Here is a 13,593-nt window from a genome sequence, read left to right as displayed (position 1 = left end):
ACCTGAATGTTAGAAAATTTCAGTGAAAATTTATAAGACTTTTACAGATAACTATACAATCTTGAGATGTAGCATACTGTCATATTCCATAGTAAACCATATTAGTCTCAAAGTGTACCCCTATGGTTCCATATTAAGTCTTTTAATAATAAAGACCCTTAACAATCATAAATTCATTTCCAGGTAGCAATATGAATATCTTAAAACTTTCACAAATATAAATAATTATGTAAGTATATGTTAACACTTATTTTTCTATGGTGATGTGAATTTATGGTGATGAGTCAAACAACTCTGAATGAACTAGTGCACTGGACACAGAAAATATTCTAAGTAATTCCAAGAGTAAAAAAAAAAAATCCTACAATAATACATCAAAATATCCTATCTTCACCTGTTTCTCATATTAACAACATCATCTTCACAGAGAAAAAAGTTGGTTCCTAGATCCCACATTTGGCATTTTTCTGTATCATGAATGGTAAGTGCCTTTGAAAAAGAGAAAAATCTCTGTTAAAGTCAGAAATAAGACAACTATCTCCAATACCATTTATACTGTATCAGAATTATCCTGTGTAATAAACAATACAAAGTAACTAAAAGCTTCAGAATTGGGAAGCATACAAAGTTGGATTCATTCACACAGAGTATGACCATATACACCTGGAAATCCAGGAAAATTAAAGGAAAAACTACTTTAAACCATAAGAGAATTTTAATTTAGGAAAGAAGCATGCTATATTAATCAAAATACAAAAAAATCAAAAGAACTCACAAAAGCAAACATTTCCAAATGCTCTATGTTCAAAGTAAGAAAGATAATTGGCTAATTGGAAAGAACATTTTTAACTTACATTAGAGATCTTATGGAAAAAGGGACAAGGTATAAGAACATGGGGTATACTGAAAAAGAAATGCATATGGCCTTTTATTAAAGTATTTAAGCAGGTTCAACCCTGCTCAAGAATGAAATTCCTTTTCTCATTCATCAGAATGTATAAATCCAAAAGTTCGACAATATACTGTATTGGTGAATGAGGTGATCAGGCATTCTCATATATTATTGGTGGGAATATAGAATGGCATAACCTCAACGGGAAATAATTTGGCAATCTCTAGCAAAAGTGTGCTTTTATTTGATACAGCAATCCCACTTTAAAAAATCTACTGGAAAAGATACAAAAAAGACATACATGCAAGAGTATTAACTGTAGCATTATTTGTAATAGAAAAAGACTGAAGACAATAACAATGTCCACCAATAAGGAATTGTGTAATAATATATGATAATCCATACAATGTATCCCATGCAGCTATAAAAAAAGAATGAAATATATATATTTAGCATTAGGGAGTAATCCCAGGATATGTTGTTAAGTGATAAGGAGCAAGGTGGAGGCAAGTATGACACTTTATCTAAGAAAGGCAAGTGGGGATAAATATGTATACACATGCATATACAGATTTGCATATTTGTATATATGCATTTGCTTATATTTAAAAACATGAAAAAAAGGCAGGCAACCTAATAAGGGAAGGAGGGAATTAGATAAGAGAGAAAGTAGACTAACCTGAATAAACCTTGCTTTATAATTTCTACTTTTTTTTTTTAAGAGAGAGAGAATATGAGCATGTGGCAGGGGAGGGGGTATGTAAAGGGAGAAGGAAAGAGAATCTTAAGCAGGCTCCATGCCCAGCACAGAGCCCACGGTGGGACTTGATTTCATAACCCTGAGATCATGACCTGAGCCAAAATCAAGAGCTGGACATTTAACCGACCGAGTCACGCACGTGCCACTGTAATTTCCACTTTGAATTAGGTATGTCTTATAATAGTAAAAGTTAAATTTAAAAAAGTGATCCCTAAAAATCCACTACTACTGCTTTCTAAAAAGTAGTTAATTTGCCTGCCAAATCTGGATGGGATTTTTCCTAAGGATAAAAAAGAAAATCATAAAGTAAGTTCAATAATTATATTGTTATTAACAATACTGAAACTGTTAACCTAAAGTTATGTCATAAATAGGTATAATACAACATAGGATAAAGCAAATACATAATTAGGTCCCTGTCATTAAGACTCAAACCCTCAGAGTAAGAGAAGAGATACAAATACAAAATCACAAAATTAAAGAGGTAGATAAGGCTATCATCCTAAACTTGAAACTCAGAAATTTCAGTGTGGACTCATGATGAATTTTCTAGCTCTGTCCACTAAAAAGTCTTTACCATCAGTGACAAAGGCTACTAGGGTTGTATCTGAAGGACTCCAGAACTTGATGAAGATCCCAATAAGCCAAGATGAAACAATTTGAGCATCAACAAGAATAACAACTACACTGATCAAAACAAATTATACATGTTTAAATCCATGTTTATCATGATGTTCACACACATGCCACGTAAGTTCACTAGTCACTGTTGGGGGATGACAGTAAACTAATGATTTTGAAACCTGGTAAATAAGGGGTGAAAAAAAAATCAAGTATTTATTCTGCCTTTTATTTTTGTTTATCTTTTTAAAAGATTTTATTTATTTGACAGACAAGGATCACAATTAGGCAGAGAGGCAGGCAGAGAGAGAGAGAGAGAGAGAGAGAGAGAGAGGAGGAAGCAGGCTCCCTGCTAAGCAGAGAGCCCAATGTGGGGCTTAATCCCAGGATCCTGGGATCTTGACCTGACCGAAGGCAGAGGCTTTAACCCACTGAGCCACCCAGGTGCCCCTATTCTGCCTTTTAAACATGTACAAACTACACTTTAGTGAAACCAAATATGCGATGAATGGAAAATAGTCTAAAATATTATTCCAGCTAATAAATCAAAAAGAAATGACAGAATTAGAATGTCATTAGCCCTAATGAAATAATGTATTTAGGCAATGATCATTAATCGCTAGTAATAACTAGAAAAATAAGGCCAACAGATTATGATTTTCTCGATGAGAAAACAAAATTATCTGTGAAGCAATAAAAAACCAAAAAAAACCAAATCTGAATTTGAATCTTTGGATAGAACTTACCAGTTTACAGGAAATACAAGGGCAGATGTGTATGTTATAAATGACCTGGTTTCATTTATGAGTACATTGTAAGGGAAAAAATCAGGGAAGGGCAATCTATACATTGAAAGAAATCAAGTTCAGTACATGGACTTGACTTGGATCCTGATTAGAACAAAACAAATAAAATTTTCATAAGACAAGTGGGAAAATTAGAACTCTAACTAGATATTTGATGACTGAGGTAGGCAGGCTGTAAGACAGCCATTTAATGGCTCCCAATTCCTGTTATTCAGGTCTTCATGTAATCCCCTTTCCTAACATTCATAAACTAGTGAATTGCTTTTAGCAAACAAGCATAGATAATGGAATGTCACCTCTGAAATTAGGTTACAAAAGACTGTGATTTGTTTTGCTAGGACACTCCCTTTCTTGTCTTCTTGCTAGCTTCCTCTGATGAAGCAAACTGCCACATTGTGAGCTGTCCTATGGAACGATCACATTTCAAGAACTGAGGGCAACCTCCAACCAAGAGCCAGCAGGGAACTGAAGTGAGAATGTGAAGTAGAACTACCCTGCCACTGAATCTTGTCAATCACTATGTGAAGGAGCTTGGGAAGCAGATTCTTTCCCTAGTCTAGAGATGACTGCAGCCCTGCCAATATCGTGATTGGAGGCTCATCAGAGATCCCCAAAGAGACGAACCAGCTAAGTTGCTCCCTGATAAGTGCTAAGTTGCTAACCAGCTAAGTTGCTCCCTGATAAGTTCAGTTGCTAAGTTTTGGGGTAATTTGTTTCCAGCAATAGCTAACTAAGACAATGCTATTAAGGAATTGGTTACATTTTTAGGTGTGAAAATGGTATTGTGGTTATGCTTTCACAAGGCACCCTTATCATTTAAAGATATATATTAATATATTTAAGAATGTTATAGTAGGATGTCTGAGGTTTTTTTAAAAAATAGTTTCAGGGTTAGAATTTAGTGATTCATCAGCTGCAAATAACAGCCAGTGCTCATTCCATCAAAGCCCTCCTGACTGCTGATACCCGATTATCCCCTCCCTCCCACCTCCCCTCCTGCAACCTGCAGTCTTTCACTGAATTCAGGGTCTCTTATGGTTTGTATCCTCCTCAGTTTTCAATAAAATAATAAATTATTTTATTTTTCCTTCCCTTCCCCTATGTGGATGTTTGAGTTTTAGATCAAAATAATTTGGGGGGCACCTGGGTGGCGCAGTGGGTTAAGCCTCTGCCTTCGGCTCAGGTCATGGTCCCGGGGTCCTGGGATCGAGCCCCGCGTCGGGCTCTCTGCTCGGCAGGGAGCCTGCTTCCCTTCCTCTCTCTCTGCCTACTTGTGACCTCTCTCTGTCGAATAAATAAATAAAAATCTCTATTTAAAAAAAAAAATTTTTTTGGTGGCTTGGGGATAGTGGGGAATGGGAAAGAGGTAACATGGAACAAATTTGTCTATGAGCAAGTAACTGAAGTTGCATGATGGGTACATGGGGTTTTGTTTAGATTACTCTAGTCTCATAAAATTTTTAAACTTTCTGTAATAGTTTTTATTAAAAAGAGGAAAATACAGAATTAAAACAATTTTGCTACTAAATGAAGCAGCAGCAATAATTAGGCCAAAGTGTAAAAAATACTGCCACTAATGATGAGGAAAAAAAAAAAAAAGTTTACAACAAACAACTACCATAACCAAGGACGTTTATTCACTTACCTTAATTCCGGCAAGAACAAGATTCTTTGCTATGAAGGAGAAAGAAAAATAGCTTAATATTAGGAATGTATATTAGATCATTTGGATGGAGCTTGGTCACATATTTGGATAATTTTAACTTTTTTAGTACCTAAAAAATACTAGTTCCTTAGAAAATGCAGACGAACCAAAAGGAAAAAGTTGAATTTTCTATAATCATACCACACTGAGGTATATATACACTAAAGTTTTACTGTATTATTTTAGACAGGTTGTTATAAATATGTGTGTATGTGCTCTATCATAATGAATTAAAGATACAGAAATGATAATTAATGGCTATTAACATCACAAAGAAAAGCAAAAGAGTCATTACCAATTCTTTGTGGAAGAATATAATAGTATTATGAGGGGCGCCTGGGTGGCTCAGTGGGTTAAAGCCTCTGCCTTCCGCTCGGGTCATGATCTCAGGGTCCTGGGATCGAGCCCCACATTGGTCTCTCTACTCAGTGGGGAACCTGCTTCCCCATCCCCCTGCCTGCCTCTGCCTACTTGTGATCTCTGTCTGTCAAATAAGTAAATATAATCTTTAAAAAAAACAGTATTATGAAATAGTGTTGTCAAGGGGCACTTGGGTGGCTCAGTTGGTTAAGTGTCTGCCTTTGACTCAGGGTTATGATCTCAGAGTCCTGGGATTGAGCCCCAGGTCAGGTTCCCTGCTCAGTAGAGAATCTGCTTCTCCTTCTGCTCCTTCCCCTTGCTCCTGCTTACTCTCTCTAATAAATATGTAAATCTTAAAAAAAGAGGGAGAGAGAGAAAGAGAGAGAGAGAGAGAAAAAAGAAACATACCCAAAAAGAAAAAGACCCAAAACTGAATCTTCTCAAGGCTTTGGATCTAATTTCCTTTATAGGAAACAATACATACAAGGGGAAAATTCTTTTAACTTATGTTGCTCGAGGTGTCATATAAAGTTATATGTAAAAATACTACTTACCAATTTCCAAACCAAGACCACCCATACCACTTAAGAAAACATGGGACTTGGCCATCTTCTGCATTGCTGTGTCTCCAAGAACGTACCTCTGTCGACTATAGGTAAAACAATAAAAAACAATAAATCATTTCACCAAAACTACATATCCTTTAAAGATGTTTGTAAATGAAGAGCAAAGCAACTAGATCCTGCCACAGACATGGTTTGGATCACAGTATTTGATATTTCTAAATTAACTGCCAAATATATGACATATTTTGAAAAAAACTGAAGATCTGGCCCATCTTCTCTCATAGCAACAAACAGATGGAGTTGTGTTGTCCTGTTTAGACAGGGACAACTATGTGCTCTAGATCTGACATAGTCCCCATTTTGCTCCCTTTATTTATTACCTCAGGGGCCACTACAGGCATCTAAGTATGTTATCTCCCCTGTAGACCTTTCACTATAAATAGGATTTCTGAGCCAAAGATTTTGTTTCCTTCTTGGAGTTTAGGTGACATACAGCAGTTTTCTAATGTAATTTTATTTATTTCTTTTTATAAGTAATATCTACACCCAACATAGGGCTCAAACTCCTGACCTCAAGATTAAGAGTCACATTCTTTATCAACTGAGCCAGCCAGGTGCCCCCAAACATTACTTTAAATACAAATACTGATAAAGTATATAAGGGATCTTACTAAGCCATCCATACTAATAACCATAAGGTAGCATCAGAATAGGTACTTCAAAAAATACATATTGGCTATTTTAAAAAGTCAGATACAGTAATAAGGGCAATAGAAAATTGACTTGAAAGAACAGTGAAAAACTTGATGCTGTATCAAGTTTTTGAAGATAATGGACATTCCAATGGATTCTTACAACAATCACTGAAAGATGAGTTAGGTACAAGTAAGTGAATCCCTTGGTTTACAAGTACTTTTTTGGGAATTCATAATATACATGCTGGTTTAATGTATGTCTGTTTAGTATACAGATGTTTATTTATTTATTAAAAGATTTTATTTATTTATTTGACAGACAGAGATCACAAGTAGGCAGAGACGCAGGCAGAGAGGAGGAAGCAGGCTCCCTGCTGAGCAGAGAGCCCGATGCGGGACTCGATCCCAGGACCCTGAGATCATGACCAGAGCCGAAGGCAGAGGCTTAACCCACTGAGCCACCCAGGTGCCCCTAGATGTTTAATTTCTGTATTTTAGCTATTTATATTCAATTTAAAAGCCTGAAAATGGTTTTCTTGTCTAGTCAGAACAAACTTTATAAACATCATTTATATGTTATTACTATTCCTTTATTTATTTATTTATTTGATGCAGTAAGATAGAGAGAAAACAAGCAGGGGGAGTGGCAGAGGGAGAAGCAGGCTCCCCAATGAGCAGGGAGCCCAATGTGGGCTCTGGGATCAGACCTGAGCCCAAGGCAGGTGCTTAAACAACTGAGCCACCCAGGCACCCCTCCTTCCTTATTCCTGCAAAATAAAACTTAGACTTTTCTTTTTAAATCAGTATTAAGCATTTCTGTTTCAGAGAGCCAAACCAATCACTTATTCATCAAATACTTGCTGATTATCTACTATGATATGTATGGAATTGTGTATGATACAGTTTTGCCACTCTTATTTGTGTAATTCTAGGCAATATATTTAAGTATTGTCTGTTTTGGAACTTTATATAAATGGGATCATTTTGAATATTGTCTTCTGTGCCATGCCTCTTTTGAATGATATTGTATTTATGAGATTTATTTATTATCAGTGCACATGGCTACTGATTTTCAGTTTTATTGTATTATATTGTACTATTCTACTGCAATAACGTAATTTAACTATTCTATAGTTTTGTGGAATGACTTTTTTTTTAAGTTTATTTATTTACTTAGTAATCTCTATTCCCAATGTGGTCCTCAGACTTAAAACCCTGAGATAAAGAGTCACATACTCTCCTGGCTGAGCCAGCCAGGCACCCCTGCTCTTCTATATTTTTGGACAGTTACTTATAGCGAGACTATCAGCATTCTTAGATATGTCTAGTGATACACATGTGTACACAGCCATTTCTACAGAGATACAGATAGACAGACAGATATCATTATATATCTAGGAGAGGAAATGCAGGGATAACTTTATTAGATAATGCCATACTGTTTTTCTGAAGTGTACCAAACAACTCTCCTCCTGCAGTGTATCAAAGTCCCTGTAGTTTCACATCCTTAACATGTAGGAAAAAGTTAACAGTAGATCTGATCATTAGCCTATTGACAAGGCTAGCCCTTTGGCTGGGGTCTTCTATTTTATTTTTTCCCAATTTCCTGAAATAAAAACTTATTAGTTTTTAGGTTTTCTTTTCTAAAATACACACGTAAAACTTGAACTGATCTTAAACAGCATCCCAAGTTTTGACACATAATACTTCCTTATTTTCCAGTTTTAATTACGATTCTTTTCTAACTTCTGGATTAATCTGAAGTGTATTTTAAATTTGTAATTTCATGGGGAATATTCTAGCTACCTTTGTGTTAAGTTCTAGCCTAAATGCAATGTAAATAGATATCACAATCTATATGATTTCATTTTTTAGTATTTGAAAATCTGCAAATGTTGCAAATGTGCTCTTGAACAGAATGTACTCAACAGCTGGTCACGATACAACATTCTTTATATACACTGTTACATTAATTTTAATATCCCTGTTGATGAATTCTATTCCCATTCTGATTTTTTTTGTCTGCTTGTTCTCTTGATTACTAAAAACACTTAAACTCCTCCACCAATATAACAGTAAATTTGTTTATTCTTGTATATTAGTACCTCAACAGTGCTGACATGTAAGCAAAACTGCTAATACTGAGTATTTATTCTGCACCACATTGTTTCAGGTTTTCACTTGTATTAACTCATTTAATCCTCACTAAATTCTGTAAGTTCTATTATTTTCCCATTTTTACAGATAGGAAAACTTGAGCACAGAGAAATTAATTAATTTACAAACAGGGAAAATAAGACTCAATTCAAGCAGTTTGGTCTTAGCATCCATACTTTACCCTTTTTTTTTTTTTTAAATTTTATTTATTTATTTGAGAGAGAGCGAGCACAAGCAGGGGGAGTCGAAGAGGGAGAAACAGGCTCCTCGCTGCACAGGGAGGCGGATGTGGGCTTGATCACAAGACACTGGGATCATCCACTCTCACCCACTCTGCTACAGTGTAGATTAAGAAAGTCAAATCATTCCAATAAGGTTTACTGGAGGAATAATTAAAAAAAAAAAAAATCAGTTCCCTAACTCTTCCTAATCCAGATTTGTATACATCAAAGGCAACCACTCTCAATTCTTTAAGTTGTGTCTTCTAAAAAGTTAGCCCCCTTTTTTCCCCAGTAATATGTTTACACTTTTATTTCATATTCTTCCGTTTTATATATAGCCTATTAACTTCCTACTAACATGAATAATCTTTTTGAAACACAAATCTGGTCAAATCATTCTTCTGCTTTAAAAACTTCAATGGTTTCCTATTTCCCTTATGATAAAGTCTAGATTGTGATATTAGTCACAAGGCTGTTCATAAGCTAGTCTATGCTTGTCTCTCTGGTCTCATCTTTTGTCACTCCTCCATCAAAATCCATGGTCTAGGAACGTGGTATGTTGTCTTTGGCCATGAGACATATTTTTCTGGAGTATCCCTCTCCCTCAATATTTTCTGCCTGAAAAACTTCTGCTCATCCTCCAGTCGTGGCTTATATATTACTTTCCCTCTTGATATGTCTCCCGACACCTAAATTTACTCAAGACAGTGCTGGATCATCTTTTATGTGCATTCGTAACATCCTACATTCAAGCTATTACAACATTAATCACAGTGTATTCTGCTACTTGTCTACTATTCCTAGGAGACTGCAGATTCCTTAAGGCAGGGACTTTCCTTTATTTACTACTGTATTCTCAGTGGATTAACAGGGCCTGGCACATTATAAACACACACAAAAACAATCTGTTAAAAATTGGCACATAAGAACAAAAACATGTTTACGTTCTACCTGGCAGAGGGCTTGAGTCCTTTTTCTCCTATGTTCAGAGTCAGAGGAACTAGGTTAAAAAAACGTTTTTCAACTCAGACTTGTTCCCATGAATTATTTTGAAGATTACTTAGGTAAATAATGAATAGCCATGACACAAATTTGGTTATAAATGACAAAGAACTTACAGACAAAAGGATAAGACAAAGATAAATGAATCAAAGTTTTCCAAAGAATCATAAAATCTCAGACAGATTCTCAGCAGCTACCTAAATTATCTACCTTTTTAATGTCTGACCACCAAGGGGAAGGGTACTAATTAAGTACCTACTTTGTGTTAGGCAATGTCAGGTACTTTGAAATCGACACACTTAAATCCTATAAAGTTCATTTTGTTAGTAAGTAGTAGAGGTGGGATTTAAAGAGCCTAGAGTGTAACCTCAAGTCCAGCACTATTATATTACAGTTTACTCTATTATGCGGATACTTAAAATATTAGCGGAGTATTCAGTGGAAAGAAATTACCAAGTTATCTACTCTGCTTTTAGAGAGCCCTATTCATTAAAGAGTCTCCCTTTCATGAAAGTGTGGTATCTCCCTACAGTTTTCACCCACTAGTCCTAATTTTACCTCCTTGGGACCATAGGGAACTTGTCTAATCTCTCTTCAATGTGACAGCCCTCCAAACATTTGAAGATGGTATTCGGGTTCCAGAATCTTCTTTCTCCAGACTAAATATCACCAGTTCCTTAAACATTCCAAACATAACATCATTTTGAGGCCCCCTCAACACACTAATCACTTTCTTCTGGATGGATTTCAATTATTTTTGTCATGTACTCATAAATTCATTAAAATATCTATCTCTAACCAGGCACTGGCACTCTGTGGGGACCTTAACAACAACATCAAATGGGTACTATGAGGATTAAATTAAGTAAGAAAAAATATATGGAATACTTAGCAGAATGCCTGTGACATGTTATTGACAGAGAAAGATAAATAATCAAATAATTCTTTATCAAGTACTATATACAAAAGTAACAGAAACTAAGGGAATCTGAAATACAGAACAGGGAGTAATTATCTCTATCATTGGAGATCATGGAAAGCTTCACAAATGAGTTTCATCCAACTCAAACTCTGAAGACTTAATAGGAGTTAAAAAATAATCAAAAAAGGAAAAGCATTCTGTAACAGGAAAAAGAAAATCATTGAAAAGAAAGGCATGTAAGAGATACATAATAAATGTAATAATATGTTTACGTCTAGTCATGGTGAATTAACAGGACCAGATTTATCCTCTGCCTACCTTAAACAATTGGAAACTGGACAATATAAATAAACAACAGACTTCTGACACAGAGAACAGGCATCTCAGGACAGTAATCTTGAAGAAAAACAAATGAGGTGAACTTTATGAATGCGCTAGCTACTTACTTTTCAGACTGCAGTGGAGGAAGGAGAACCAATAGAATTTGGTGGTCTCCCTGAATTGAAGAGATAGGGCTGTGAATTCAGGAATGCTAAAATTTGAAAGCAGAGAGATGCACAGATAAAGCACCAGAGATTTGTAAGGGTTCTTCTTGAGTCTTTAGCTGAATAAGATCAGCAAGTGCATATGAAGAAACAACATCAAGCTGGGAAAGAACAACCTGAGAGGGGCTGGTGAAACAATGATGGTTATTTAAATAGGGCCAGAAATAGTCTGTGTTCCTCTCCACCCAAGTGGAAAATGTGAATACTCAGAAGGATATATCCATAGTGGGCAAAAAATTAGCCTCAGACTTAGGTCTTCTCTAATCTTGCCTAATAAAGCTTAAAAAGCAAACTTTGAAAAAACTAAACTGTTTTCAAGTGATTTAACTGGGTCTCTCAACAAAGCTTAAGAATTTAGAGGAATTCAAAATGATGCAGTACCCGAAAAGGTAAAAAAGATAAAAATTCACAATTCCAGACATATATGAAAAAGGTTTTCAAAAAGGTAGAGAAATAACATTATAATGAATAGAAAAATTCACAATAGAACAGACTTAGGAATGATACAGATAACGGACTTTATAGACAAATATGTTGAAATAATTATAAATATAATCCATATGCTCAAGAAGGTAGAGGGAAGCATGAGCAGCAAAACTTCTAAAGATAAAAGCCATAATATCTAAGATAAAAAAAAATACTGGATGGAATTAATAGACTCAACTCTGCAGAAGTGAACTTGAAGATACAGGAACAGCAGCCTTCCAAAATTAAACACAGAGATTGAATAAAACCCCCAAAAGCCCAGAGCATAAATGAGTTGTGGAACAACAATTAAGAGTCCTTGAAAGTGACTGGAGAAAAAGAGAGATTAAAAAAATATATTTAAAGGTCTAATGGCTAGAATTTTTCCAGGAACACAATCAATCAATTCACACACCACAATGTGAACAAATCCAAGAATAAGAAATATGAAGGGAACTATACCAAGACATATTGTAATTGTTTAAACCAGGATAAAGAGATAGTATTAAAAGCAATCAGAGAAAATAGGGCACATCATTCACCTAAGAAAAGATAAGAATGACAGCTGACTTTCTTCCAGGAAGTACTACAGATCAGTAATAGTGGCCCAGCATTTTAAAAGCACTGAAGGGAAAAAACTGTCAATGTGGAATTCTATACTCAATTTCAAAAAAGAAAGTAAAAAGTTTTTTAGACATACAAAAACGGAAAGAATTCATTGCTGACAGACCTTCACAATAAGAAATGTTACACTAAATCTTCAGGGATATGAAAAATGATACTAGGTAGAAATCTTAACTTGCACAAAGGAATAGAGAATACCAGAAATGACAAATATGTGAATAAATATAAAATACTTTCTTGTTATTTAAAAATTCTCTTTTAAAGACAGTTGACTATTTAAGCCCAGAACAATAACGAATTACAAGTTTGTAACATATATAGAAGTAAAACGTAAGACAACCCAATAAATGAAATCCTGGGATGGGAGAAACAGAAGCATATTGTTGTAATATCCCCATAACATACAGGAAGTGACAAATTATTTTAATATATTAACAATATATGGTACATACCATAAAACAATCACAAAACAAAGCAGAAGTATAGTAATATGCCAACAAAGGAGATGAAATATGATGATAAAAAATGCTCTACTATTAAAAAAACCACAGAAAAAATGGAAAACTAGTAAGAAATCACAAGTAGAAAGAAAAATATTATCAGGGTTTCACATTTAATGTAAACAGTCTAAACACTCCAATTAAAAGACAAAGATTGTCAAACTGAAGAAAAAGAAAAACCCAACTATATTCTATTTACAAGTAGCCAAATTTAAATACACAAGTAGATAAACCATGCTATCAATAACCAAGAGAAAACTGGAGTGGCTCTATTAATATCAGACAAATAGATTTCAGAACCAAGAAAACTACCAGGATAAAGAGGACCATTTCAAAATGATAAAGGATCAATACATCTTGAGGACACAACAATTCTAAAAGTTTATGCACTAATAACAGAGGCTCAAACTATACAAAGCAAAAACTGATAGAACTGAAAAGAGAAATGTTCAAATGCAAAATGAAAGACAATATGCCTTTCTCAATTGGTATAAAGAGTGGACAGAAAATCAGTTATGATCTAGAATATCCGAAAAACATTATCAATCAATTTGACATTGAAAGGACAATCCAGTAAACAACAGAACACACATTCTTTTCAAATGCACATAGAACAATGGCAAGATAACCCATATTCTACAGCAAAACACTAAAAAAAAAAGTCATGCAAAGCTTATCTGACAGATACCAATAAACTGAATTAGAGATTAACAACAGAAAGATCTCTAAAAAAATCTCTCAGTACCTGGAAA

At 34.8% G+C, this 13,593-nt stretch overlaps 1 protein-coding gene across 3 annotated transcripts in view; it reads right to left on the bottom strand.

Annotated features, from left to right (window-relative positions):
• UBA6 (ubiquitin like modifier activating enzyme 6) overlaps window positions 1-13,593 on the bottom strand; it is an 86,520-nt gene that overhangs the window by 58,111 nt on the left and 14,816 nt on the right. The window contains exons 1-4 of one of the 3 annotated variants that reach the window (XM_044225104.1): window positions 11,154-11,218; window positions 5,699-5,793; window positions 4,725-4,753; window positions 395-489 (exon numbers count right to left, since the gene is read on the bottom strand). In XM_044225104.1, the coding sequence (XP_044081039.1) occupies window positions 395-489; window positions 4,725-4,753; window positions 5,699-5,762 (188 nt within the window). In that variant the 5' untranslated portion in view covers window positions 5,763-5,793; window positions 11,154-11,218. Of the gene's footprint in view, window positions 1-394; window positions 490-4,724; window positions 4,754-5,698; window positions 5,794-11,153; window positions 11,219-13,593 lie in introns of those variants that run through there. The other 2 variants (XM_044225102.1, XM_044225105.1) reach the window with 2 other exon arrangements.

The sequence above is a fragment of the Neovison vison genome, chromosome 11, assembly GCF_020171115.1.
Source record: "Neovison vison isolate M4711 chromosome 11, ASM_NN_V1, whole genome shotgun sequence".
NCBI classification, from domain to species: Eukaryota; Metazoa; Chordata; class Mammalia; order Carnivora; family Mustelidae; genus Neogale; species Neogale vison.
This window is presented reverse-complemented; position numbering and strand designations above follow the sequence as displayed.